The sequence below is a fragment of the Oncorhynchus gorbuscha genome, linkage group LG12 (genome assembly GCF_021184085.1).
Source record: "Oncorhynchus gorbuscha isolate QuinsamMale2020 ecotype Even-year linkage group LG12, OgorEven_v1.0, whole genome shotgun sequence".
Taxonomy (NCBI): domain Eukaryota; kingdom Metazoa; phylum Chordata; class Actinopteri; order Salmoniformes; family Salmonidae; genus Oncorhynchus; species Oncorhynchus gorbuscha.
The window spans coordinates 58,722,729-58,747,231 of record NC_060184.1 but is presented as its reverse complement, the minus strand read 5'-3'; the positions used below and the strand labels follow the sequence as shown (position 1 = coordinate 58,747,231).

The window sequence follows — 24,503 nt, the reverse complement described above, 5'->3', positions numbered from 1 at the left end:
CTATTGGCCTACAACCCAGAGCTACATGGGAAGGGTCTGAAAGGTTATATTCCTGTGAAACAAGCAGCCAGAGAAAGGGAGGTTGGCCGGCCTGTCCGTCTGTCTTTATTACGTGGGAGATACACAAGCTGTAGCTGTAGAAAGGTACCTCGGAGAGGACTGCACTGGACCAGTTAGCCAGCGTCCATAATGAATTTCCTTCCAAGTAAGGATTTTGCCATGGCAATAACAGAGCAGAGCTACACAGTGGTGTAATCATCTATGGGAAACTGGCACGCATACCCGCATACACAAGCGAACAGGCGCAAATACACACACACACACACACACACACACACACACACACACACACACACACACACACACACACACACACACACACACACACACACACACACACACACACACACACACACACACACACACACACACACACACACACACACACACACACACACACACACACGGTTGGTTGAGAACAAAGGCAGACATTGGCACTCAGGCCTGGGAATTAGTTAGGGCTGGCTGCATGGCTGCTGATTCTCAGAAGAAACGTTGTGTTTGTGTTCTGGGTTTGGACAAGGCACAGGGATTATAACGTACTGTGCTGGGTATTCCATAAGAGCCTAAGACAGAGAGAGACCCTTTTCACACTACTGAGCCGACCCGTACTGTGCTGGCTTGTTATTTTCTATTCACATTGTCCTTCACTGCACAGGTCCAGAAACTATGGCGGATGCATAATCAGGCCAGTGTTGTACAGCTCTGTAATGTGAAAAGGCTTAGTAGAATTTAAAGGCTCATTAGTGAGAAAAGGAAAGTCGGTAACAATATGCTTTACTGAGACGTATACACTACACCTTTATGTGGTCCCACTCCTTGTGCCGCTCTTGTCTGATGTATTCCTTGTTAATCTCTTCCTGGAATAAGACAGGGACAAGTCATACAGAACCAAGCGGTCAACAATATTCTAGGTGAATGCATCAGAATATTATTCACTATTCGAACCAGTGCTTTTCCACTTGTTCCATAACACAATAGTATCAGGGTATAGGGAAAGGGTGAATAATGTAAGGTTAATATGTTGGACAAATTGACTGCAGTACCTGACTCAACTTCCCGTAAGTCGGCTGTGCTGTTTGTAACATCAGTGCCGATGTCACTGAATCAAGTCCTAAGCAAAATATGAACATAAATCAAATTAACGCACAGTAATGAACTCAGTTTTTATTTCCTTTCAAACATCAAACAGTTTAAGAGAGTGTATAGGCTACCAGATATGATATAAGAGCATGTGACTAACCTTTCAGAGCATCTGGTTGGATGATCCCTACTTGCACCTCTGTCGCCGTGACGATGCTGCAGGGGGAGGGCTGATCAAGCAGGATGCTCACCTCACCGAACGATTCCATTGGTCCGAGCTTCCCCACGACAACAAACTTTATTCTGCTGCCCTGGAAACCAACAGCCAATGAAGAAAAAATAGCCAAGGCCCAATCATTATCACAAATGACATGTTCCTGGAATTGATATTCCCATTTCCCGGTATAAAATGTAACACAATTATGGTAATCAGTCTTAACCATGTAATTAATATTCAAATCAAGTCCTGCACTTTCACTCCTTGATTTAGATGAAGTGGTTTTTAATCAAACAGGGAACATGCAGCAGCCTGGAGGAAGGCCTACTGTTACAGTGTGATGTGTGTGTGTGCGTGTGTGTGTGTGCACGCACGCAGACCGACACCTTCTCCTGTGGGGTCCTCATCAGCGAGTTAATGTCCTGGAGGATGTTACACTCCCCCTCTCGGATGTAGGCCACAAAAGGACACACCTTCCCTTCCTTCACCAGTACTACAGAAAGAAGAGAGAAGGAAAAAGAGGAGGAAATAGGGAAATAAGTTCTCTACCTGCATGCCTACTCATTTCAGATCAAGTAATGTTCTTCTGCTTCTTCAGGTCAGAGTGTGGGCTCCTTTATCATAGGATGGATGAGGTTATGAACCAGCATACAGTACGTGAGAAGTGTGGGTCGGTGTGTGTAACATCGACCTTGTAAGTATGTTCTGTACTCAAATCAAAATGTTATTCATCACATGCTTTCAAAACAGGTGTAGACTAAGAGTGGAATTTTATTTACGGCCCTTCCCAACAATGCAGAGAGAAAAATTGAAGAATTATAATATGGGGAATAAATACACACTGAGTGATGATAACTTGGCTATATGCACGGGGTATGTACCGAGTTGATATGCAGTGGTATAAGGTAATTAAGGTAGATAAACACATATAGGTAGAGATAAGGTGACTAGGCAACAGGATAGATAATAAACAGTAGCAGCAGCGTATGTGAGGAGTCAAAAGAGTTGGCGGAAAAAGGGTCAATGCAGATAGTTAAATAGTTAACCAACTAGCTTCCCAGACAAACTAATTAGCATTATTACAGTTTGGGAGTATAAGCTGTCCAGAGTTCTGTTGGTTCCAGACTTGGTGCATCAGACGAAGGCCCTAAAAATAAATCAGACTCCAGCCAACCATCATAGACTGTTCGCTCTGCTACCGCACTGCAATTAGTAGCAGAGAGAGCAGTCTTTTAGGGCCTTCTTCTGACACCGCCTGGTATAGAGGTCCTGGATTGCAGGGAGCTCGGCCCCAGTTAGATACTGGGCTGTACTCACTACCCTCTGTGGTGCCGTGCAGTCAGATGCCAAGCAGTTGCCATACCAAGAAGTAATGCAGCCAGTCAAGATTATCTCAATGGTGCACACTAACACCGTCAAGATGCTCTCCCAGCTTCCTGAGGGAGAAGAGGTATTGTTGTACCTTTTCACGACTGTGTTAGTGTGTGTGAACCGTGATAATTCCTTAGTGATGTGGACACCAAGGAATTTGAAGCTATCAACCCTCTCAACTACAGCCCTGTTGACGTGGATGGGGGCGTGCTCTGCCTTTCATTTCCTGTAGTCCACGATCAGCTCCTTTGTCTTGCTGATGTTGAGGGAGAGGTTGTTGTCCTGGCACCAGGTCACTGACCACCTATAGGGAGGCGGTCTCTTCATCGTCTGTGATCAGGCCAACCACCGTTGTGTCGTTAGCAAACTTAATGATGCTGCTGGAGTCGTTTGTGTCCATGCAGTCTTTGGTGAACAGGAAGTACAGGAGGGGTCTAAGCACGCATCCCTGAGGGGCCCCTGTGTTGAGGGTAAGTGTGGCAGATGTGTTGTTTCTTACCCTCATTATCTGGGGGAGGCCCGTCAGTAAATTCAGGATCCAGTTGCAGAGGGAGGTGTTTAGTCCCTGGGTCCAGAGTTTAGTGATGAGCTTGGAAGACACTATGATGTTGAACACTGAGCTGTAGTCAATGAACAGCTTTCTCAAAAAGGTGTTCCTTTTGTCCAGGTGTGAATGGGTAGTGTGGAGTGCAAGAGATCTGTGGATCTGTTGGGGCGGTATGCGAATTTGGGTGGGTCCAGGGTGTCTGGGATGATGGTGTTGATGTAAGCCATGACCAGCCTTTCAAAGCAGTGCTACGGGGCGATATTCATCCCCCTCCTCTCCTTTGTAACTATTCCCCAGGTTGCTGCTGTAAATGAGAATGTGTTCTCAGTCAACTTATCTCCTAAAATAATGGTTAAATAAAAAATGTAGACAGGTTACCTTGTCAATGTCAATGAAGACACTTGCCAGCTGGTCCTGGTAACCTGCCTTGCCTTGCGGCCTTGTAAATGTTAACCTGTTTAAAGGTCTTACCCACATTGGCTACGGAGATCTCACAGTCGTCTGGAACAGCTAGTGCTCTCATGCATGGTTCAGTGTTGCTTGCCTCCAAGCAAGAATAGAAGGCATTTAGCCCGTCTGTCAGGCTCGTGCCACTGGGAAGCAACTGGGTTTCTCTTTGTAATCAATGATAGTTTGCAAGCCTGCCACATCCAACGAGTCTCAGAACCAATTTAGTAGGATTCGATCTTAGTTCTGTATTGACTGTTTGATGGCTTGTCGGTGTTCGTAGCGGGATTTCTTATACAGTTGAAGTCAGAAGTTTACATACACTTAGGTTGGAGTCATTAAAACTCGTTATAACCACTCCACAAACTATAGTTTTGGCAAGTCGGTTAGGACATCTACTTTGTGCATGACACAAGTAATTTTACCATCAATTATTTTCAGACCGATTATTTAACTTATAATTCACTGTATCACAATAACAGTGGGTCAGAAGTTTACACGAAGTTGACTGTGCCTTTAAACAGCTTGGAAAATTCCAGAAAATTACGTCATGGCTACAGAAGCTTCTGATAGGCTAATTTACATAATTTGAGCCAATTGGAGGTGTACCTGTGGATTTATTTAAAGGCCTACCTTCAAACTCAGTGCCTCTTTGCTTGACATCATGGGAAAATCAAAATAAATCAGCCAAGACCTCAGAAAAAATGCTATACTTCCACAAGTCTGGTTCATTCTTGAGAGCAATTTCCAAACTCCTAAACGTACCATGTTCATCTGTACAAACAATAGTATGCAAGTATAAACACCATAGGACCACGCAGCCGCTCAGGAAGGAGAGGCGTTCAGTCTCCTAGAGATGAACGTACTTTGGTGCGAGAAGTGCAAATCAATCCCAGAACAACAGCAAAAGACCTTGTGAAGATACTGGAGAAAACAGGTACTAAAGTATCTATATCCACAGTGAAAAGAGTCCTATATCGACATAACCTGAAAGACCGCTCAGCAAGGAAGAAGCCACTGCTCCAAAACCGCCATAAAAAATCCAGACTACGTTTTGCAACTGCACATGAAGACAAATATCATACTTTTTGGAGAAATTACCTCTGATCTGATGAAACAAAAATAGAAATGTTTGGCCATAATGGCGATTGTTATGTATGGTGGAAAAAGGGGGAGGCTTGCAAGCAGAAGAACACTGTCCCAACCGTGAAGCACAGGGGGTGGCAGGATCATGTTGTGGGGGTGCTTTGCTGCAGGAGGGACTGGTGCACTTCACAAAATAGATGGCACCATGAGGGAGGGAAATTATGTGGATGTATTGAAGCAACATCTCAAGACATCAGTCAGGAAGTTAAAGCTTGGACGCAAATGGGTCTTCCAAATGGACAATGACCCCAAGCATACTTCCAAAGTTGTGGCAAAATGGCTTAAGGACAACAAAGTCAAGGTATTGGAGTGGCCATCACAAAGCCCTGACCTCAATCCTATAGAACATTTGTGGGCAGAACTGAAAAAGCGTGTGCAAGCAAGGAGGCCTACAAACCTGACTCAGTTACACCAGATCTGTCAGGAGGAATGGGACAAAATTCACCCAACGTATTTTGGGAAGCTTGTGGGAGGCTACCTGAAATATTTGACCCAAGTTAAACAATTTAAAGGCAATGCTACCAAATACTAATTGAGTGTATGTAAACTTCTGACCCACTGTGAATGTGATGAAATAAATAAAAGCTGAAATAAATCATTCTCTCTACTATTATTCTGACATTTCACATTCTTAAAATAAAGTGGTGATCCTAACTGTCCTAAGACAGGGCATTTGTAATAGGATTAAATGTCAGGAATTGTAAAAAAAAACGGAGTTTAAATGTATTTGGCTATGTATGTAAACTTCCGACTTCAAATGTAAGTGTCTGGATTATTGACCCGCTCCTTGAAAGTAGAAGCTCTAGCTTTTAGCTCAGTGGGGATGTTGCCTGTAATCCATGGATTCTGGTTAGGATATGTACGTACGGTAACTGTGGGGACGATGCACTTATTAATGAGGCCGGGGACTAATGTGGTTAACTCTTCAACGTTATCGGATGAATCCTGGACATGTTTCCAGTCTGTGCTAGCCAAACCGTTCTGTAGCTTAGCTTCCGCTTCATCAGACCACTTCCGTAATTAGGGTGTCACTGGTACTTCCTGTTTAAGTTTTTGCTTGTAAGCAGGAATCAGGAGGATAGAGGATCAGATTTGCCAAACAGAGGGTGAGCGAGAGCTTTGTATGTGTCTCTGTGTGTGGAGTAGAGGTAATCTAGAGCTTTGTATGTGTCTCTGTGTGTGGAGTAGAGGTAATCTAGAGCTTTGTATGTGTCTCTGTGTGTGGAGTAGAGGTGATCAAGAGTTGTGTATGTGTCTCTGTGTGTGGAGTAGAGGTGATCTAGAGTTGTGTATGTGTCTCTGTGTGTGGAGTAGAGGTGATCTAGAGTGTTGTATGTGTCTCTGTGTGTGGAGTAGAGGTGATCTAGAGTTGTGTATGTGTCTCTGTGTGTGGAGTAGAGGTGATCTAGAGTTGTGTATGTGTCTCTGTGTGTGGAGTAGAGGTGATCTAGAGTTGTGTATGTGTCTCTGTGTGTGGAGTAGAGGTGATCTAGAGTTGTGTAGGTGTCTCTGTGTGTGGAGTAGAGGTGATCTAGAGTTGTGTATGTGTCTCTGTGTGTGGAGTAGAGGTGATCTAGAGTTGTGTATGTGTCTCTGTGTGTGGAGTAGAGGTGATCTAGAGTTGTGTATGTGTCTCTGTGTGTGGAGTAGAGGTGATCTAGAGTTGTGTATGTGTCTCTGTGTGTGGAGTAGAGGTGATCTAGAGTTGTGTGTGTGTCTCTGTGTGTGGAGTAGAGGTGATCTAGAGTTGTGTATGTGTCTCTTTGTGTGGAGTAGAGGTGATCTAGAGTTGTGTATGTGTCTCTGTGTGTGGAGTAGAGGTGATCGAGAGTTGTGTATGTGTTTCTGTGTGTGGAGTAGAGGTGATCGAGAGTTGTGTATGGGTCTCTGTGTGTGGAGTAGAGGTGATCTAGAATTGTGTATGTGTCTCTGTGTGTGGAGTAGAGGTGATCAAGAGTTGTGTATGTGTCTCTGTGTGTGGAGTAGAGGTGATCTAGAGTTGTGTATGTGTCTCTGTGTGTGGAGTAGAGGTGATCTAGAGTTGTGTATGTGTCTCTGTGTGTGGAGTAGAGGTGATCTAGAGTTGTGTATGTGTCTCTGTGTGTGGAGTAGAGGTGATCTAGAGTTGTGTATGTGTCTCTGTGTGTGGAGTAGAGGTGATCTAGAGTTGTGTATGTGTCTCTGTGTGTGGAGTAGAGGCGATCTAGAGTTGTGTATGTGTCTCTGTGTGTGGAGTAGAGGCAATCTAGAGTTGTGTATGTGTCTCTGTGTGTGGAGTAGAGGTGATCTAGAGTTGTGTATGTGTCTCTGTGTGTGGAGTAGAGGTGATCTAGAGTTGTGTATGTGTCTCTGTGTGTGGAGTAGAGGTGATCTAGAGTTGTGTATGTGTCTCTGTGTGTGGAGTAGAGGTGATCTAGAGTTGTGTATGTGTCTCTGTGTGTGGAGTAGAGGTGATCTAGAGTTGTGTAGGTGTCTCTGTGTGTGGAGTAGAGGTGATCTAGAGCTGTGTATGTGTCTCTGTGTGTGGAGTAGAGGTGATCTAGAGTTGTGTATGTGTCTCTGTGTGTGGAGTAGAGGTGATCTAGAGTTGTGTAAGTGTCTGTGTGTGGAGTAGAGGTGATCTAGAGCTGTGTAGGTGTCTCTGTGTGTGGAGTAGAGGTGATCTAGAGTTGTGTATGTGTCTCTGTGTGTGGAGTAGAGGTGATCTAGAGTTGTGTATGTGTCTCTGTGTGTGGAGTAGAGGTGATCTAGAGCTGTGTAGGTGTCTCTGTGTGTGGAGTTGAGGTGATCTAGAGCTGTGTATGTGTCTCTGTGTGTGGAGTAGAGGTGATCTAGAGCTGTGTATGTGTCTCTGTGTGTGGAGTTGAGGTGATCTAGAGTTGTGTAGGTGTCTCTGTGTGTGGAGTAGAGGTGATCTAGAGCTGTGTATGTGTCTCTGTGTGTGGAGTAGAGGTGATCTAGAGTTGTGTCGTCTGGTTGCACAGGAGACATGCTGGTAAAAATGAAGTAAGACAGAATTCAGTTTCCCTGTATTCAAATCACCGGCCACAAGGAGCGCCACCTCTGGATGTGCATTTTATTTGTTTGTTTATGGCCCTTTTCAGCTCGTTGAGTGCGGCCTTAGCTCGCTCAAGTAAACAGACATCTATGTAAGGTCTGCAGCTTATCACAAGGTATTCTAACTCAGGCGAGTAAAACCTTGAGACTTCCTTAGCATTAGAGATTGCTCACCAGCTGTAGTTAACAAAGAGACACACACCTCCCTCTTAACCTTACTTGAAGCTGTACTCCATGTGTCTATTCATCGTCTGGAACACTCTTGGGTTACTGCGCGCGCACACACACAAACACACACACATCCTACTAACCTCCACAGCAACACCCAATCCACCACTTCATGACTGATGCATCACAACTGACAAAATATACCAAAAGTTTTGTGAAAAAAAAGTAGGCTACACTGTAAATTACAGAAGAAGTCCTCTTGTTTTAGCAAGAGGCTCCAAAGTCTGCGCTGGAGGATTATTTTGTCATGTGACAAATCTTTGGTTTGTGTGCATTGGGAGGTGAGCATTATATTGATTCACGGCCCTCTAGCCTTTAACGGCTAGGAGAAACACGGTATATTAGTGCTGACAGGTGTTTTTAAACGCTATCTCTATGTAGGGGAAAGTTGGACAAACGGGGCCCATTTGTTATGTGTGCTGACAGTACGGGAGGGCCCAGCCTCACATACAGTGGTAGACATCACTGGGGGAGCCATGTGTGTGTGTGTGTGTGTGTGTGGGTGTGTGTGTGTGTGTGTCATTCTCGGGCCTAATTTCATCCCGGCCTATTCCAATGAAACGCTTGGCAGCTTTTATTTAAGACCTCAGAACCTCAAGATCCCCTTTGACCTTTCTCACTCACTCAGGCCCCGGAATAATCAAACAGTTAACAGGGCCTCACCTGGGAAATTACCCAGTAGGATCCCCTGGACTGTGTCTGTCTGCTCCAACTCTCTGTCAAAGACTGCGTTCCAAATATCACACTATACCCTAGTGCACTACTTTTGACCAGGACACATAGGGCTCTGGTCAAATATAGCGCACTTTATAGGGAACAGGGTGTAATTTCTAACACAGTCATAGTCAATGTTCCCTCCAGAACAGGCTGGGGCCAAGGTTCACTCAAACTGCCGTCACATATTAAGTGAGAGGGCTGTTTTCCCCTGGCGATCAGGTTCATTTAGTGGCCATGTCTGTATTGTTATCCTTTTTCACATAGAAAATGAAAAATGGGCAATGTGCAGGGTATTTAGGATAAACTGCTCGATGGCAGGGTTAGTGTGAGGTTGTCTTTGGTATGATTTCCCCATACATCAGAGTGCATTGGTTGTGCTTACTATATCTCCAAGCATACAGCATCTACCGTGAAATGAAAACATCAAGCGTGCAGTCCATTATCTTTCCTGGAGCTGATAGTACCTCTTGACTGACAAGCCATATCGTCTCTAGCCTCCCCGTCCTCTCCCCTTAACGTTTAAGTTGCTGCCTGACAGACTTTTGATTGTCACAGAACTAATGGGTAGTTAATGCCAGTGTTTTTACTGGTGTGATGGGAGACAGCCAAACCCTCTCTCCTCTCCTCTGTGTGTGCATGTGCATTCATGCGCCAGACAGAGAAAGATTCGGAAGGGAGTTTTGTCCAAACACTGTGGTAGACCTCATTCACTGTATATAGGGACGGAGGGAGGAAATCCAAATAGGGGTTGAATTAGCCACTCTAATAGGGCCCTAATAGTCAGTTATTAGTCTGTTTGAGGCCCTCGTCTACAGTAATGAGCTCTCTGAAACAATAATCAGCCAATGATGGATAGTAGAGCCTTGCCACAGTTTGGAGAAGGGGAGGAGGGTGAGGTGGTTGAAGAAGGGGTGAGAAGGGCACAAAGATGACAGCTGAGAATTATTAAGAAGAGGAAATGACTACAACCGAAGGAAAGGGATATTTTCTAAATGAACCGTTTTATTTTCTATTACCAGTATACGTTGAAATTGTCTTGGCTTCACCAGATTCCAGGAAGGGGAAAAGCATACTTATCAGCTTGTGATCAACCACTACTCTACCTGTCGGCCTCGGAGGCATTCGACGTACGTCATAAGGCAGAGCGGTCATATTCAATTAAGTGTAACAGGATACCTCGCTGAAGACGTATGCGAGTCTGTAAGACCAAGACATGGTGAATCACTCAACTCTTTACAATACCCCGAAAACATGTGTTTCATTCATGCCATGCACCACTATGAAAATATCCATCAGCCACTTTACACACAAAGCGTAATGTAATCCATCTCTTGCTTGGATTAAGATACCGGCTGGATGTTTGATCCCCGTGAACAATCAATGTAAAACAGTCTGCCAGACTATGTGCAGTGTGTGTGTGTGTGTGTTTGTACGCGCCCGCGTGTGTTAGAGGACTACATTCCAGAGGAGAGCTCTTGGACAAGCATGACCGTCTGGGATGGGGACACAGTATTCCCATACAGACAGCCTTGTCTATCGGACGTTCTGAAAAAGCCTCGCGTGGGAAAACGCCTTGGTCTCCAGCCAGACTGCTGTTTCTGTTGTGTTGGAGCCAGAAGGGAAACGAATGTACCCTTTTTACACTACCGAGCCAAGCCAGGTTACGCAACTACAGTTCCTTAGTTGCTTGAACCATGTTGGAAAGGACAATGTGAAACGCATAGTAATGTAAAAAGGGTACTGGATGGACCAGAGCCAGCCTGGAGAGATGTTGGCGCTGTTAAAGCAACCAGCCAGCCAGTCGGCCAATCAGTCAGCCGGCCAGCCAGCCTGTCCAACACATTCACTGTGACTGAGGTCATCTCATATAGACAAAGGATCCGTATGTGGAAACTTGAAGCAGCTACTGGAGGACAGTTGTGACTGTGGTGACATGAAGTGTTAACACCAGAGTTAGACACACACCCCTCTGAGATGAAGAGTCACCCTGCAGTGGTGAGGTCATAGCCTTCTGTAACACTGCCTTTCTCCACTGACTTGTACATCTCACCTATAGTACTGTATACAGGCGCTGGCATAACAGATGTGACGGAAGGGGTCATAGAGAGATTTAGGATGCATCAAAATGTTAAAATGGCTATTACTTTAACAGAGGGGCCCCAAATTGAGGTGGCCCCAAATGTCATGGCCCGGCCTAACCTCCAGAGTTATTGTCTGTTCCGACAGTAGTTGAATGTCTCTATGGTGGCATCAGCAGATAACAGTCTTCATTCTGCTCTCACAAACCTTTACATGAAACACTATCCCTCTCAAAGCCACTGAAGCATCAACATGGAGCCAATCAAGGTGATCAAGTAGCCTGTTGGGGATTGAGAGACAGGCTTAGGCGTCCGTATAGGTTAACATGGCAGGCAGGTAAGCCAGATGGTTATGGTATCCTTGCCATGTCACAGGCCAGAGAGACAAATGGGGATATTGTGTTATAGGGTTGAATTACAAATGACACCCTATTCCCTATATAGTGCACTACCTTTGACCAAAGCCCTATGGGGTAGTAGTTCACTAAATAGGTAATAAGGTGCCATTTGGGAGGCAGACTAGGCCTCTGATGATAGGCAGCAGCATGTAAACAAGTCATTCATCTGTACAAACCTCAGGACAGGAGTCCTGCCCTCTAGGCAGACCGTTCATCTATCCAGGATACATAAACCCAGATACAGCCGGCTGGCTAGCTACAGCTTCCCCACTGGGCAAATAGAGCTAGAGATCGTCCCTATAGCAATCAACGAACGGCACACACAGCACACACCACTCGCTCGACTTATTCCAGCCTGGGATGAGATCCTATCGTTTGACAGTATGATACTATCCTATACCCCACCCTTACCCCCAACCAACATATCCAATCACTAGCGGATGCACGTATGCACACCCACCATTTCTTCCGTCTTTCACTTTCCCTCTGATATAGGTAATGTATCATTGCATTCGGATGAAGGGGATGAAGAGGAAAATGGGGATGGAGAGAGTATGGTCTCCTGTTGGAGGGAGCTGTAGGAAGGCCCTGGCTCGCTCTCTCCTTAAAAGACAAGAAGGTGAGAGAAGAGGGAGGGAATCAGTGATGATGACATGCGCTACAAGTAGTGGAAAAGACAAGGTTCTGAGTTAAGTGTTTGATATAAAACATTTTGTACGGTGCCTTTAGCCTCACTGCGTAACGTCTCCATTCAACGTTCACCATATGCTCTCCTGTCGCCTCGACTACATCTAAAGATGGAATAGGGATAGGTAGAGGCTAGAGAGAAAGAAGAGAGAAAGACAGAGAGAGAGAGAAAGAGAGAGAGAGAGAGAGAGAGAGAGAGAGAGAGAGAGAGAGAGAGAGAGAGAGAGAGAGAGAGAGAGAGAGAGAGAGAGAGAGAGAGAGAGAGAGAGAGAGAGAGAGAGAGAGAGAGAGAGAGAGAGAGAGAGAGAGAGAGAGAGAGAGAGAGAGAGAGAGAGAGAGAGAGAGAGAGAGAGAGGAAGAAGTAGAGGATGGATCTAATTTGTTGTTCCCCCAAATTAAATTGGGGAGGGGACTGTGCATCTATCTCTGTCCGTTAGTACGTTAGTCACGCAATATCTCAGACAACACGAGCCCAATTTTGACTAAACTTGGGTGAATGATGCGTCTTGTCATGGAGATCTGGCATTTACTGATTGGCCAGATGGTGGAGCTATAACAGGAGATTGAAAACGCAAACTTTAAAAGGTCACGCCCCTCACCCCATTTGACCTAGTCATGAAATGTGGTACATAGGTCCCTGTTCTCACAAAGAACACATTTCCCTCAAGGACCCATAAGGTCCACCATGATTGATTTTCTTCCATTTAAAATGTTTGGCAAAACGCTACTTTTCTGGCCCCGAATGACCAATCTGTACGAAACTTCATATGTGACATCTATGGACAAAGGTCTCTCAATGCAATTTATTCCAGACTACTACGCTAAACAATTTGGCCGACATTGACGAATACATATTCAAGCAGGCGTGCTCTAGCACATTAATAAATATAAATTGGTCAAGGATATTCGTATTGTAACAAAATGTGGCACACATGTTGCAAACACTACCATCACTCAACATGTGCAAGAATATTAATATTGACCACCCAGTGGCGCTATAACGGGCAATTCTTTATATCTCTTGATTTGTTTGACTCAGAGTGATGAAATTGGTGAATGATGCGTTTGCCATAGTGATCCGACATTGACAAAATGACATTGACTGGCCCAAGAGGGCGCTACAGGAATCAACTGTTGGTACACGATATCTCAGACGCCACTGGCCCATTTTTGACGAAACTTGGGTGAATGATACATCTCGTCACAGAGAGCCGCCATTTACACAAATGACACTGATTGGCAGAAGGGGGGCGCTGTATCATTCGTGGGGGACGACATTTTTACTGCCGCCTTGCTTGTGTTTGTTTGCTTGGCAGACGGCACAAACTAGGGCGGGGAAGTTAATGCATAAGCTGTTCATGTCGCTTTGATGATGTATTGAAGTTGTTAAGATCTAGTGGTATACTACAGTAACCTCGGTTTCATATGCAACCATCTGCGTCTAGGTCTAAGTCTGTCTTGTTTTCAATGAAGCATACAGCGTCTGTACCTAATTACGGACAAATAAAGATGTAATAAAAAAAACTGCCACACATTACAAAGACTTATTTCATACATGATGTATCATATTTTCCCAGATAAAAAAACAACAAAGGGATTTAATTGAACTCATACAGAGATGAATGTGTGGAAAAGAGAACAAATATGATTCATTACAGGAACACACAGCCTAACTCCCATGCACTATGGAATTACCATGTACTACCATGATTCGAATAAGGTAGTAGTACAGTATTACCATGATCGGCTGACTGTGAGGCGAGTATTAGCGTGATTGGCTAATACTAGGGGGGTATTACTGTACCATGATTGGGTGACAGAAATGGGTTTACAGTGATTGGCTGACGGAGGGGAGGTTATTACTGAACTGTACCGTGTTTGGCTGGTAAGTTCTTCATCTGGATGAGGTTGGCAAGCCTATCGATGGAGAGCTTGGGCCACTGCAGGTAGAAGTGACAACCCTGGATCAGAGATTCCTTCAGAGCATAGTTCTGGGCCAAGATCTCCTACAACAAGAGACACACAGCACAATACAGATTCAAGACAGTGAGCAAGGACACATGTCTTAGTGTAAAAACAAAGTTGAAAACATTGAGGGCATGTCTAAAGACATTGAAACATGTGGAAGTATAAGTAACTTGTATTTGTGGTTGATTAATACAGTCGCATATGCTGGTATGCATATAAATCAGGTAGGTAGCATATTCATTTTGGATAGTAAATGTAGCTCCTTCACCTTCTTCAGCTTGGCGTAGCCTGAGTGGGAGATTTTCAGGATCTCGCAGGGTTCCTGTGTTAATGTACACTGGATGGTGATGCCTGCCTCAGTACCTGCACGAGGTTCAAACGATCCAAAACTGCCACCCACACCTATCTGAAACACAATCAATCACTCAATCAACCAACAAATCAATCAACGAACCAAAACTGCCACCCACACCTATCTGAAACACAATCAATCACTCAATCAACCAACAAATCAATCAACGAACCAAAACTGCCACCCACACCTATCTGAAACACAATCAATCACTCAATCAACCAACAAATCAATCAACGAACCAAAACTGCCACCCACACCTATCTGAAACACAATCAATCACTCAATCAACCAACAAATCAATCAACGAACCAAAACTGTCACCCACACCTATCTGAAACACAATCAATCACTCAATCAACCAACAAATCAATCAACGAACCAAAACTGCCACCCACACCTATCTGAAACACAATCAATCACTCAATCAACCAACAAATCAATCAACGAACCAAAAAACTGCCACCCAATTAACCAACCTATCTGAAACATCTGAAACACAATCAATCACTCAATCAACCAACAAATCAATCAACGAACCAAAACTGCCACCCACACCTATCTGAAACACAATCAATCACTCAATCAACCAACAAATCAATCAACGAACCAAAACTGCCACCCACACCTATCTGAAACACAATCAATCACTCAATCAACCAACAAATCAATCAACGAACCAAAACTGCCACCCACACCTATCTGAAACACGCGATCAATCACTCAATCAACCAACAAATCAATCAACGAACCAAAACTGCCACCCACACCTATCTGAAACACGCGATCAATCACTCAATCAACCAACAAATCAATCAACGAACCAAAACTGTGAAAAGACCTTAAAGCTTAACCCTTGTGTTGTCTTAAGAGTAAAAAATGACCCGCCACTATGTTTAATAGCAGAGAAAAACACCTTAAATTATATGTTTTCAACTTGACATTTGATGGGTGACCCCAACATTACAAAAAGTCAAACATCGCCTTTGTTCACATTTCCATGAAAGCTGTACACCACCAGGGCACAAAGATTGTCTTAGGGTCATTTTTGACCCGGCAGTTATAAAATAACTTACACACCACAAAGATACACACAATGAGAGATTGAACTCAGCTTGGCCCCTGGTCATCTTCCATAACATTATTGATGTGTCCTCATACAATGCCTTCATGATATGGAACAAGATCAACCCTACCTGGATGCCTGATAAGCAGAACAAAAGGAGGGTGTTCCTGGAGCAGCTGTAAAAGGCACTTGTAACCCCACACATTCAAAGAAGGGAGTGCCTCCCCCACACAGCAGCCTCTGCAGCGCTTGTGAAAGCTGTTTAGGGGGCTGAATCTTGTCCTGATCCACCTGAGGCTGCAGCTGGGGCAGGCAAGAGGAGGAGATTCCAATTCTGCCCCCCAAAGAAGGACTGTAAAACAAATACTATGTGCTGCACATGTGAGAAATACATCAGCAAAGTCCATGCACACACACTTGCATACTGTCCCTGTGCTAATTAGAGTTGATTGATTTGTGTTTATCTTATTATCTTATTTTATTCTTATTCATTGTTGTTGTTTATACACCTTGTGGGTGAGGGCAATGGTTAAAAAAATGGGAAGAGAAGTATTTTGTAGTTGAATTCCTCATTGTACAGTATATAAAAATATATCACTATGTACCCAAAAAAGTTCAAGACCGTTAATATTTCCCTTCAATAAAATGCATTCAAAACTACTTGCTTCACATTTCTGCTACTTCCTTTGGCTATATAAGTGCTATCTCTTGCTAAAAAACATATGTTTACACCTATGTAGTACCTTTATCAATAATAATAATAATAATAAGTGATAAAACAATTATGACAAGTGTGTTGTAATAAAAACGAGTGGTGTCCACTGATTAAATGCAGTCTTTCTGCATCGTGAAGAGGGAAAACCCAGATATTCACAAAGTTTGTGATGAATGACAGGTTGTTTCTTCATGCAAAAAAATATTTGGGGTTTAAAATTAAATTAAGCTGCTTTATTTTAGGGGTTTAGTGAAGGTGGGCAATTTTTTACCCTTAGGACAAGGGGAGTATACCGAATGTTAAGACTACACAAGGGTTAAAGAATCCTTAATGGTGAAACAGCCACATTCCATTGCGAGATTACAACAGAGAAGTCACTGCAAACGACGAACACGGTTCTTTCCGCTTTTACCATGCTGCACGATGCTCCTCAGCTCGGCAACAAAGACGATAACAATGGTGGTTTGGGTGGCCAGTGTCGCCGTTTCCCCCTACAGCAGATACCATCTTTAACACTCTGGAGTAACATTGTGGCAATGCCATGGTGTGGTTGCTTACCACTGAGCCCTTTGGATCAACAGCCTCCTTGGATCTTTCTTGAGTGTACGGAGCTACTGAACCTTTCAGGATGAGGTAGAATCCATTGTGTCCAAATACTGCGGGAGGAAAGGGATGTTAAAGTGTTCAAATGAAATACAAACTTTAAAAAGTAAAGAAATGCCTCTGTCCATCACAGAAGAACATCACAGAATCTGCCTGCATCCCAAATAGCACCGTATTCTCTATATAGTGCACTACTTTAGACCAGTACACTATAGTAGACAGAAATAACTCTCTCACAGCAAAACAATTATCCCAAATGCACCGGTCTCGTCTTTTCAGAACGTTTCAAATAGCTTAGTCTCAGACATTAAACCATGCCATCATATTTTATATTTGAGATTCTTCACAGTAGCCAGCCTTTGCCTTGGTGACAGCTTTGCAAACTCTTGGCATTCTCTCAACCAGCTTCATGAGGTAGTCACCTGGAATGCATTTCAATTAACCGGTGTGCCTTGTTAAAAGTTTATTGGTGGAATTTCTTTCCTTCTTAATGCGTTTGAGCCAATCAGTTGTGTTTTGAGTAGGGGTGGTATACAGAAGATAGCCCTATTTGGTAAAAGACCAAGTCCATATTATGGTAAGAACAGCTCAAATAAGCCAAGAGAAACAACAGTCCATCATTACTTTAAGACATGAAGGTCAGTCAATCCGGAAAATGTCAAGAACTTGAAAGTTTCTTCAAGTGCAGTCGCAAAAACCATCAAGCGCTGTGAAGAAACTGTCTCTCATGAGGACCGCCACAGGAAAGGAAGATCCAGAGTTACCTCTGCTGCAGAGGATAGGTTCATTAGAGTTACCAGCCTCAGAAATTGCAGTCCAAATAATTGCTTCACAGAGTTCAAGTAACAGACATCTCAACATCAACTGTTCAGAGGACAGTTGATGTGTGAATCAGGCCTTTGTGGTCAAAATGCTGCAAAGAATCCACTACTAAAGAACACCAATAAGAAGATAATATATTTAGAATTCAAAGCACATTTAACCACTCTTAACCAGTATGGCTACCACAGCATTCTGCAGTGATAAACCATCCCAACTTGTTTGCGCTTAAAAATAAAGAAAAACCCTGGAATGAGTAGGTGTGTCCAAACTTTTGACTGGTACTGTATATATATATTGATCTCTGCTTATGTACACACTATGTACATATATATATATATATATATATATATATATATATATATATATATATATATATATATATATATAGTGTACATAGTGTGTACATAAACAGAGATCAATTTATTTAAAGTATGCATTTCCCTCTCTAGAATATAGAGTACTTCTCTCCCCTCATCAAAATCTACAAAAATATCAGCCTCCCGACTCAAGCTCCTGGGAAAGGTAACAGAAAAGCAATATCCAACCACCAAATCAAACATAACAGGAGAGGGGATTGAGTCTAAGCATTCCGTTGATAGTGCTGCCTGCCTCTATGGATGACAGTCATTTCAGAAGCCAAACCACCTCGCAGAGTTTCATATACAAGCAGCTTCTATATTTCCCTGTGGTGCTCTGCTGCATATCTCACCACCACTTGTAGATGTTCTATCTCAGTGAGTAGCTAGAGGGGTTTCAATCTGCCCAAATCGGTGCACGCACACACGGTGTACGCGCACAGATGAGGGATGAATGATGAAAAGAAACGGACACAGATAAAACTGCTCGTGAAACCAGTCAGGCCTCACAGAAGGGAAGCAAAAAGACTCCATTTCAGTACTGTATGTTCACAGTCAGATGCACTGAGGGCAGGGGTGTGAAGGGAGCGATGTACTTCTTGGGGTGAAGGGGTGTGTTTTGGGGTGAGGCTGAAGGGTGTTTGTATGCGTGTGTGCGCATGCACATGATGCATAATGTATAACCGTGTGTGTGTGTATCAGCTTAGGCATGCGTGATGAGAGTTTATTGTTTGTCTATCCCCACCAGCCTCCGCCAGTGAAATGGGATAGATAGAACAGCCTAGGAGCACGTGTGATGTACTCAGATTACTGTTGAATAGCATGAATAATAGATGGTGAATTTGGGATGATTGAGGTCTACAGCGCTGGAATAGTGCTGTCTCAATCAATAACATCACCGCATGCACAGCCCTCCAGTACTTCTTAAGACAAACAGTAGCTATAACATTGACTGTGAGCACTCTGACAGACAGCATCTCCTGTTAAAGACCATGGGAATGGACTAGAATGAATACCTGAGAACAAAATCAAGGCCTTATAAAACCTGTATGAGTATTTCTCTGTGTTTGTGTGAGAAAACGCTCTAAATAAGGCTGTGTTCTTATGCATTTATGTGCCAACGCAGTATTCAGGAAGATGCAGGGAGTTTTCCAAAGACAAAATGATATATGGCCAATGCTATGCTAGAGCATGTTTAAGTTTACAATGCAAGAAGAATATGTGTGTGTGTGTGGGACTCACTGATCTGTGCCCTATCCCAGGTCTCTATGATGGCGATGGTGCTGATCTGCTGTAACTCATGTCTGGAGAGGTGGGCTGTCAGACACGGGAACACCTTCAGCATCTTATGGATAGAATGGTGCTCCAACTGGGACCGCTCTATAGGGCTGACAGACAGACAGAGACAGACAGACAGACAGACAGACAAAGAAAACAACATTTTTCAAAACTCCCCCAAAAAATGATTTTTGCGCGTGCATGGGAGGACAGACGTGCACACGTGCGCATTAATTGATGATGATCGCTGGGTATTTCTCTATTAATTTGGAGAGATGATGATGACCGGGCAATTAGGATACAGACATGTCAGATTGGAATTGGATTAAGGTCTGGGCTTTGACTAGGCCATTCCAAGACATTTAAATGTTTCCCCTTAAACCACTTGCTTTAGCAGTATGCTTAGAGTCATTGTCCTGCTGGAAGGTGAACCTCTGTCCCAGTCTCAAATCTCTGGAAGACAAACAGGTTTCCCTCAAGAATTTTCCTGTATTTAGCACCATCCATCATTCCTTCAATTCTGACCAGTTTCCCAGTTCCTGCCGATGACAAACATCCCCACAGCATGATGCTGCCACCACCATTCTTCACTGTGGGGATGGGGTTCTCGGGGTGATGAGAGGTGTTGGGTTTGCGCCAGACATAGCGTTTTCCTTGATGGCCAAAAAGCTACATTTTAGTTTCATCTGACCAGAGGACCTTCTTCCAAATGTTTGGGGAGTCTCCCACATGCCTTTTGGCGAACACCAAACCTGTTTGGCTTTTTTTCTGGCCACTCTTCTATAAAGCCCAGCTCTGTGGAGTGTACAGCTTTAAGTGGTCCTATGGACAGATAACCCTGAAAAGCTCCACAGCGGAGATTGGAGTATCTTTGGTCTCTTTGTTGCCTCTCTGATTAATGCCCTCCTTGCCTGGTCAATGAGTTTAGGTGGTCGGCCTCTCTGGTCAGGTTTGTTGTGTTGCCATATTCTTTCCCTTTTTCAATAATGGATTTAATGGAGCTCCGTGGGATGTTCAAAGTTTCAGATATTTTTTTATAACCTAACCCTGATCTGTTCTTCTCCACAACTTTGTCCCTGTCCTGTTTGGAGAGCTCCTTGATCTTCATGGTGTCGCTTGCTTGGTGGTGCCCCTTGGTGTTGCAGACTCTATATACTGAGATCACGTGACAGATCATGTGACACTTAAATTGCACATAAGTGGACTTTATTTAGCAAATTGTGACTTATGAAGGTAATTGGTTGCACCAGATCTAGATTTAGGGGCTTCACAGCAAAAGGGGGTGAATACATATGCACGCACCAGTTTTCCGTAAAAAAAAAAAAAAGTAAGACTTTTTTTAAATAAGTAATTTTTTCTAGTAGAAAGAAGAGGAAGAGAAGCACTACTAAGGTACATAATAGTCAATTTTGGTAGACAGAAGGTGCTCTTTGGTAAAAGGGGTGAATTGGTCATCTAAAATAAAGGAGGACCAAGGCACTCTATATAATTAATTAAAATTCCTTTATTTGTATGGCGTGTTCAATAGAAACAAAGTTTTAGGGCTATTAGGGCTAAATGGAAAAGCTGTTCAAAAGAGGACATGTATTATTACTTTGTACTCCCTGACGAAGGCCATGCAGCCGAAACGAGTCAGATTTGTAACACTTTGTTTCTATTGAACATGCCATACAAATAAAGGCATTTTAATGAATTATATGAAGTGTGCCTTGGTCCTCCTTTCTTTTTGAATATTTCTTTTTAATTTCACTTCACCAATTTGGACTATTTTGTGTATGTCCATTACATGAAATCCAAATAAAAATACATTTAAATTACAGATTGTAAGTCAACAAAATAGGAAGAACGGCAAGTGGGATGAATACTTTTGCAAGTCACTGTATATGGAGCAGGCAGGTAGCCTAGTGGTTAGAGTGTTGGGCCTGGAACCGAAAGGTTGCTGCATCGAATCCCCGAGCTGACAAGGTAAAAATCTGTCATTCTGCCCCCAAACAAGGCAGTTAACCCATTATTCCCCTGGTAGGCCGTCATTGTAAATAAGAATTTGTTCTTAACTGACTTGTCTACTTAAATACAGGTTAAATCATTTTCATTTTAAATTTTTATGTTTAAATATTGTGGTCAGAGAGAGACGGCATGAGTGTGCATAGGAGAGCAGCAGGTAAAAAAACCCAAAGAAACTGTTCCCTCATCTCAGATTCAAGGCAGTCACAACTGAGATGGCCCGCTTTGAGAGAGGAGACCGGGAAGGAAGCGACTTCACCCTCACTCTCCAGAAGGCAATGTTAAGATGGGTGCTATTGTGGTGTCTCCCTACCATAGTTCACATATACTATGAGTCAGACTGTCTGAACTATGGAGAAACACACAACCTATTGAACGGCCAATGCACAAAAGTTTCAAAACGGTGAGAGACATTCAGACGGAGACTTCTGACACCAGTCACTCATCTCTAGCCATACCTGAACTAGAACAATGTGAGATTCTTATTATTATCAGTTAAGTTCTTAAAACACTCATCTTCACGACAGTTATAGAACATATCTAAGATCTGAATTAGGTCCCTTTAGTGCTTAAAAAAGACAAACGTGACAAGCCAGCCAGTCACCTGCTTGCATGTAACACGGGACTAGACAATCATTCGCGCCATATCCGTCCTTAAGGGTCAGAGGGCATCTCCTTATCCATCCATTAAAATGGGGCAATCTGCGATTGACACATGATATATACCCCTTGATTCTTGAAGAATATAACTTTTATACATGCTTCATGAGCTCACGTCAACTGTCGTTCTCTATCAGAACCCAAAATATAAGCTTGTTTTATTCCAATGTTTGCAAACAATCTACATCTAAACGAACACTGTATATAGCCTCAAAACATAGTTAAAACTATCATTTTAAAATCAAGTCCTTGTATCCATAGCGGTCTATGCATTTGAGAGTGGTTACAATTTTCCAGCCCCGTTCCTCAGCTTTGATGATGGCTTTCTTATTGTTTGAAACTGCATGCAGATTGCTGCTTTAAGTTTTCAAACTGTATAGAAATTGTTCTAAATTTGTCACTGAGAATTCATTGTTCTTGTCCTTTTAAAACGCCTTTTAAATGTGTACATGATACTGCGATGACTTTTCCCTATACGGGAACCATAAAGTCAGTGGTGTAACCAACCCAGCATCCCGAGGGAGTATCCTCTTTGATAGTAACGCGTGACTTATGCTGAGCTCTGGTTAATATCGCAGCAGGCTATTTCAAGGTTCAGCAGGGACGAGCTAATAATTCTAAACACATCACATCTAAATCAATGCATATGCACAAACTGTACAGCGTACACTCAGTATACACTAAGCCCATGGGAAATATCAAGGAACTATGGGCATCTGTATTCCATTTCCTTACCATATAATGATTGCTATAGCAGCTGTGTAGGGGGAAAATATAAATGAATATGGGCGGGGTAGTGGTACTATCTATTCTATCATTGGGAGAAAGGGGAGAGACTTGCAAGAAAATTACGCTTTGCATGTCGAAGCGGTGCAGCGCTACATTCAACCTCTGACTGTCTTTACAACATCCCTATAGATGGGATGACCTAGTGTCTGTGTAGGTGGAAGTGGTTCAGTGATCTACACTTGTGTGATGACTAGCCTTGTCTGAGACTTGAAAACTACTGGCATACAGATGTGGTCAAATATATTGGCACCCTTGTAAGATTCACTTTGTCTTCTAAAATAAGTTGAAATTGAAAACACTGAAATTGAGAAATGTCAAAGCCAAACAATGGCCTTGACTAAATTATTAAAAATTATTATTATTAAAAAGAATTTAGTTGTTGGCAATGATTCTCATTTACTGTGCAATTTAACCTCTGGTAAGTTGCAGGTGCCTACAGGGTAAAAAATAGCCATTCAACCAGTTTTGAAAAGAAAAAACAGAACATTCTGCTCCATTGCAAGAGTTCCAATATATTTGACAACATCTGTAAAAATCTTACCCTCTCTTCCACGTCAGCCATTGAGAGTACATACAGCACCCCTCCACCCTGCCTTCTCACTTCCTGGTACCCTTTCTGTGCCCCCAACATGACCTTTGACCCAGAGTTATGCACTTCCTGCTTGCTTGACGCTGCATCATCAGACACATCTGAGGTTGGACGTTGGAATGCTTTGGTGTCTGCAATGTGTATACCACTGCCTTCCTTCCACATAATTATCCAGATAAGTCCTTCTAGAGCATCCCACAGCATCTGATTACATATCCTAATTGGTAGCTCGTAGTGATGTCCTTGGAAATTCTAGGGCCACATTTACTACATGTTTACAGTATAGACATTACATCAGTCATTTTTCCCTTTCAACTTAATCCCTTCTAAAAAAACATCAGTCCCTTAAATCGCAATGGTCCTCAGTCATATTCAGGAAAAATCGATTAATTAAACAGTTAACTTGATTTACAACGTAGTAGCTTATAAGATACATGTATAATCAAAAGGTTGAACTATGAGGGTCACTTTGGTAATGTAAACATTTTTACACCACCAATTCCAAGACTTCCAGTTGACATTTCCATACGCTGGTATTAATCATAAATTCCCCAATGATAATAGTAATTGCTATCGCTAATCCCTTTCCATAAGTTTCTAATTAACTGGATGAAGGTTTATCATTGGAAGGACAGGGAAAGACTCATTTGTGTGAATAAGTCATTTCTGCAAACGTGAAGGATTTGTAGCCTCTAACACACACACAAGGTTCTTTCTCCCACTCTCTCTCACAAACACACAGTGAGGAGCTGAGCAGACAGAAAGTGGTGGTTGTGTAAACAGAGTGGCAGATTAATTTGCAGGGCGCGGGGCTGAGGCAGTGTGTGTGTGTGTGTGTGTGTGTGTGTGTGTGTGTGTGTGTGTGTGTGTGTGTGTGTGTGTGTGTGTGTGTGTGTGTGTGTGTGTGTGTGTGTGTGTGTGTGTGTGTGTGTGTGTGTGTGTGTGTGTGTGTGTGTGTGTGTGCGCCGAAGGGGGCTGCTGGCTACGGTGTACTAACCGTGGTGCTTAGAGGAGCTGAGAGAAGAGATCCTATAGAGGACACACCAGAGGGTTTGTGGCTCAGAGAACAGCATGGGGGATTGAGAGGGAGAGAGATGCTCAGCTCAGTTTAGCTCAGGCCTGGAGGGATGCTGACACAGTCCATCCGCTTGCTCCACTCCTGACTCGCATTCTCTTTTTTCAATCTATCTAGCATTTGCGTCAAGCATTGGATCAAGCCGAATCTAAAGCACACATTGTTGTTCAAATAAAACAACGATGTTACT

General features: G+C 43.2%; 1 protein-coding gene across 5 annotated transcripts in view; it reads right to left on the bottom strand.

Moving 5' to 3' along the window:
- cnbd1 (cyclic nucleotide binding domain containing 1) overlaps positions 1-24,503 on the bottom strand; it is a 59,065-nt gene that overhangs the window by 5,457 nt on the left and 29,105 nt on the right. For 4 of the 5 annotated variants that reach the window (XM_046290769.1, XM_046290773.1, XM_046290772.1 and 1 more), the window contains 8 exons: positions 19,161-19,306; positions 16,696-16,793; positions 14,273-14,410; positions 13,910-14,042; positions 1,735-1,853; positions 1,304-1,454; positions 1,107-1,174; positions 861-920 (listed from right to left, as the gene is read on the bottom strand). In XM_046290769.1, the coding sequence (XP_046146725.1) occupies positions 861-920; positions 1,107-1,174; positions 1,304-1,454; positions 1,735-1,853; positions 13,910-14,042; positions 14,273-14,410; positions 16,696-16,793; positions 19,161-19,306 (913 nt within the window). The remainder of the gene's footprint in view (positions 1-860; positions 921-1,106; positions 1,175-1,303; positions 1,455-1,734; positions 1,854-13,909; positions 14,043-14,272; positions 14,411-16,695; positions 16,794-19,160; positions 19,307-24,503) is intronic. The other variant, XM_046290770.1, reaches the window with a different exon arrangement.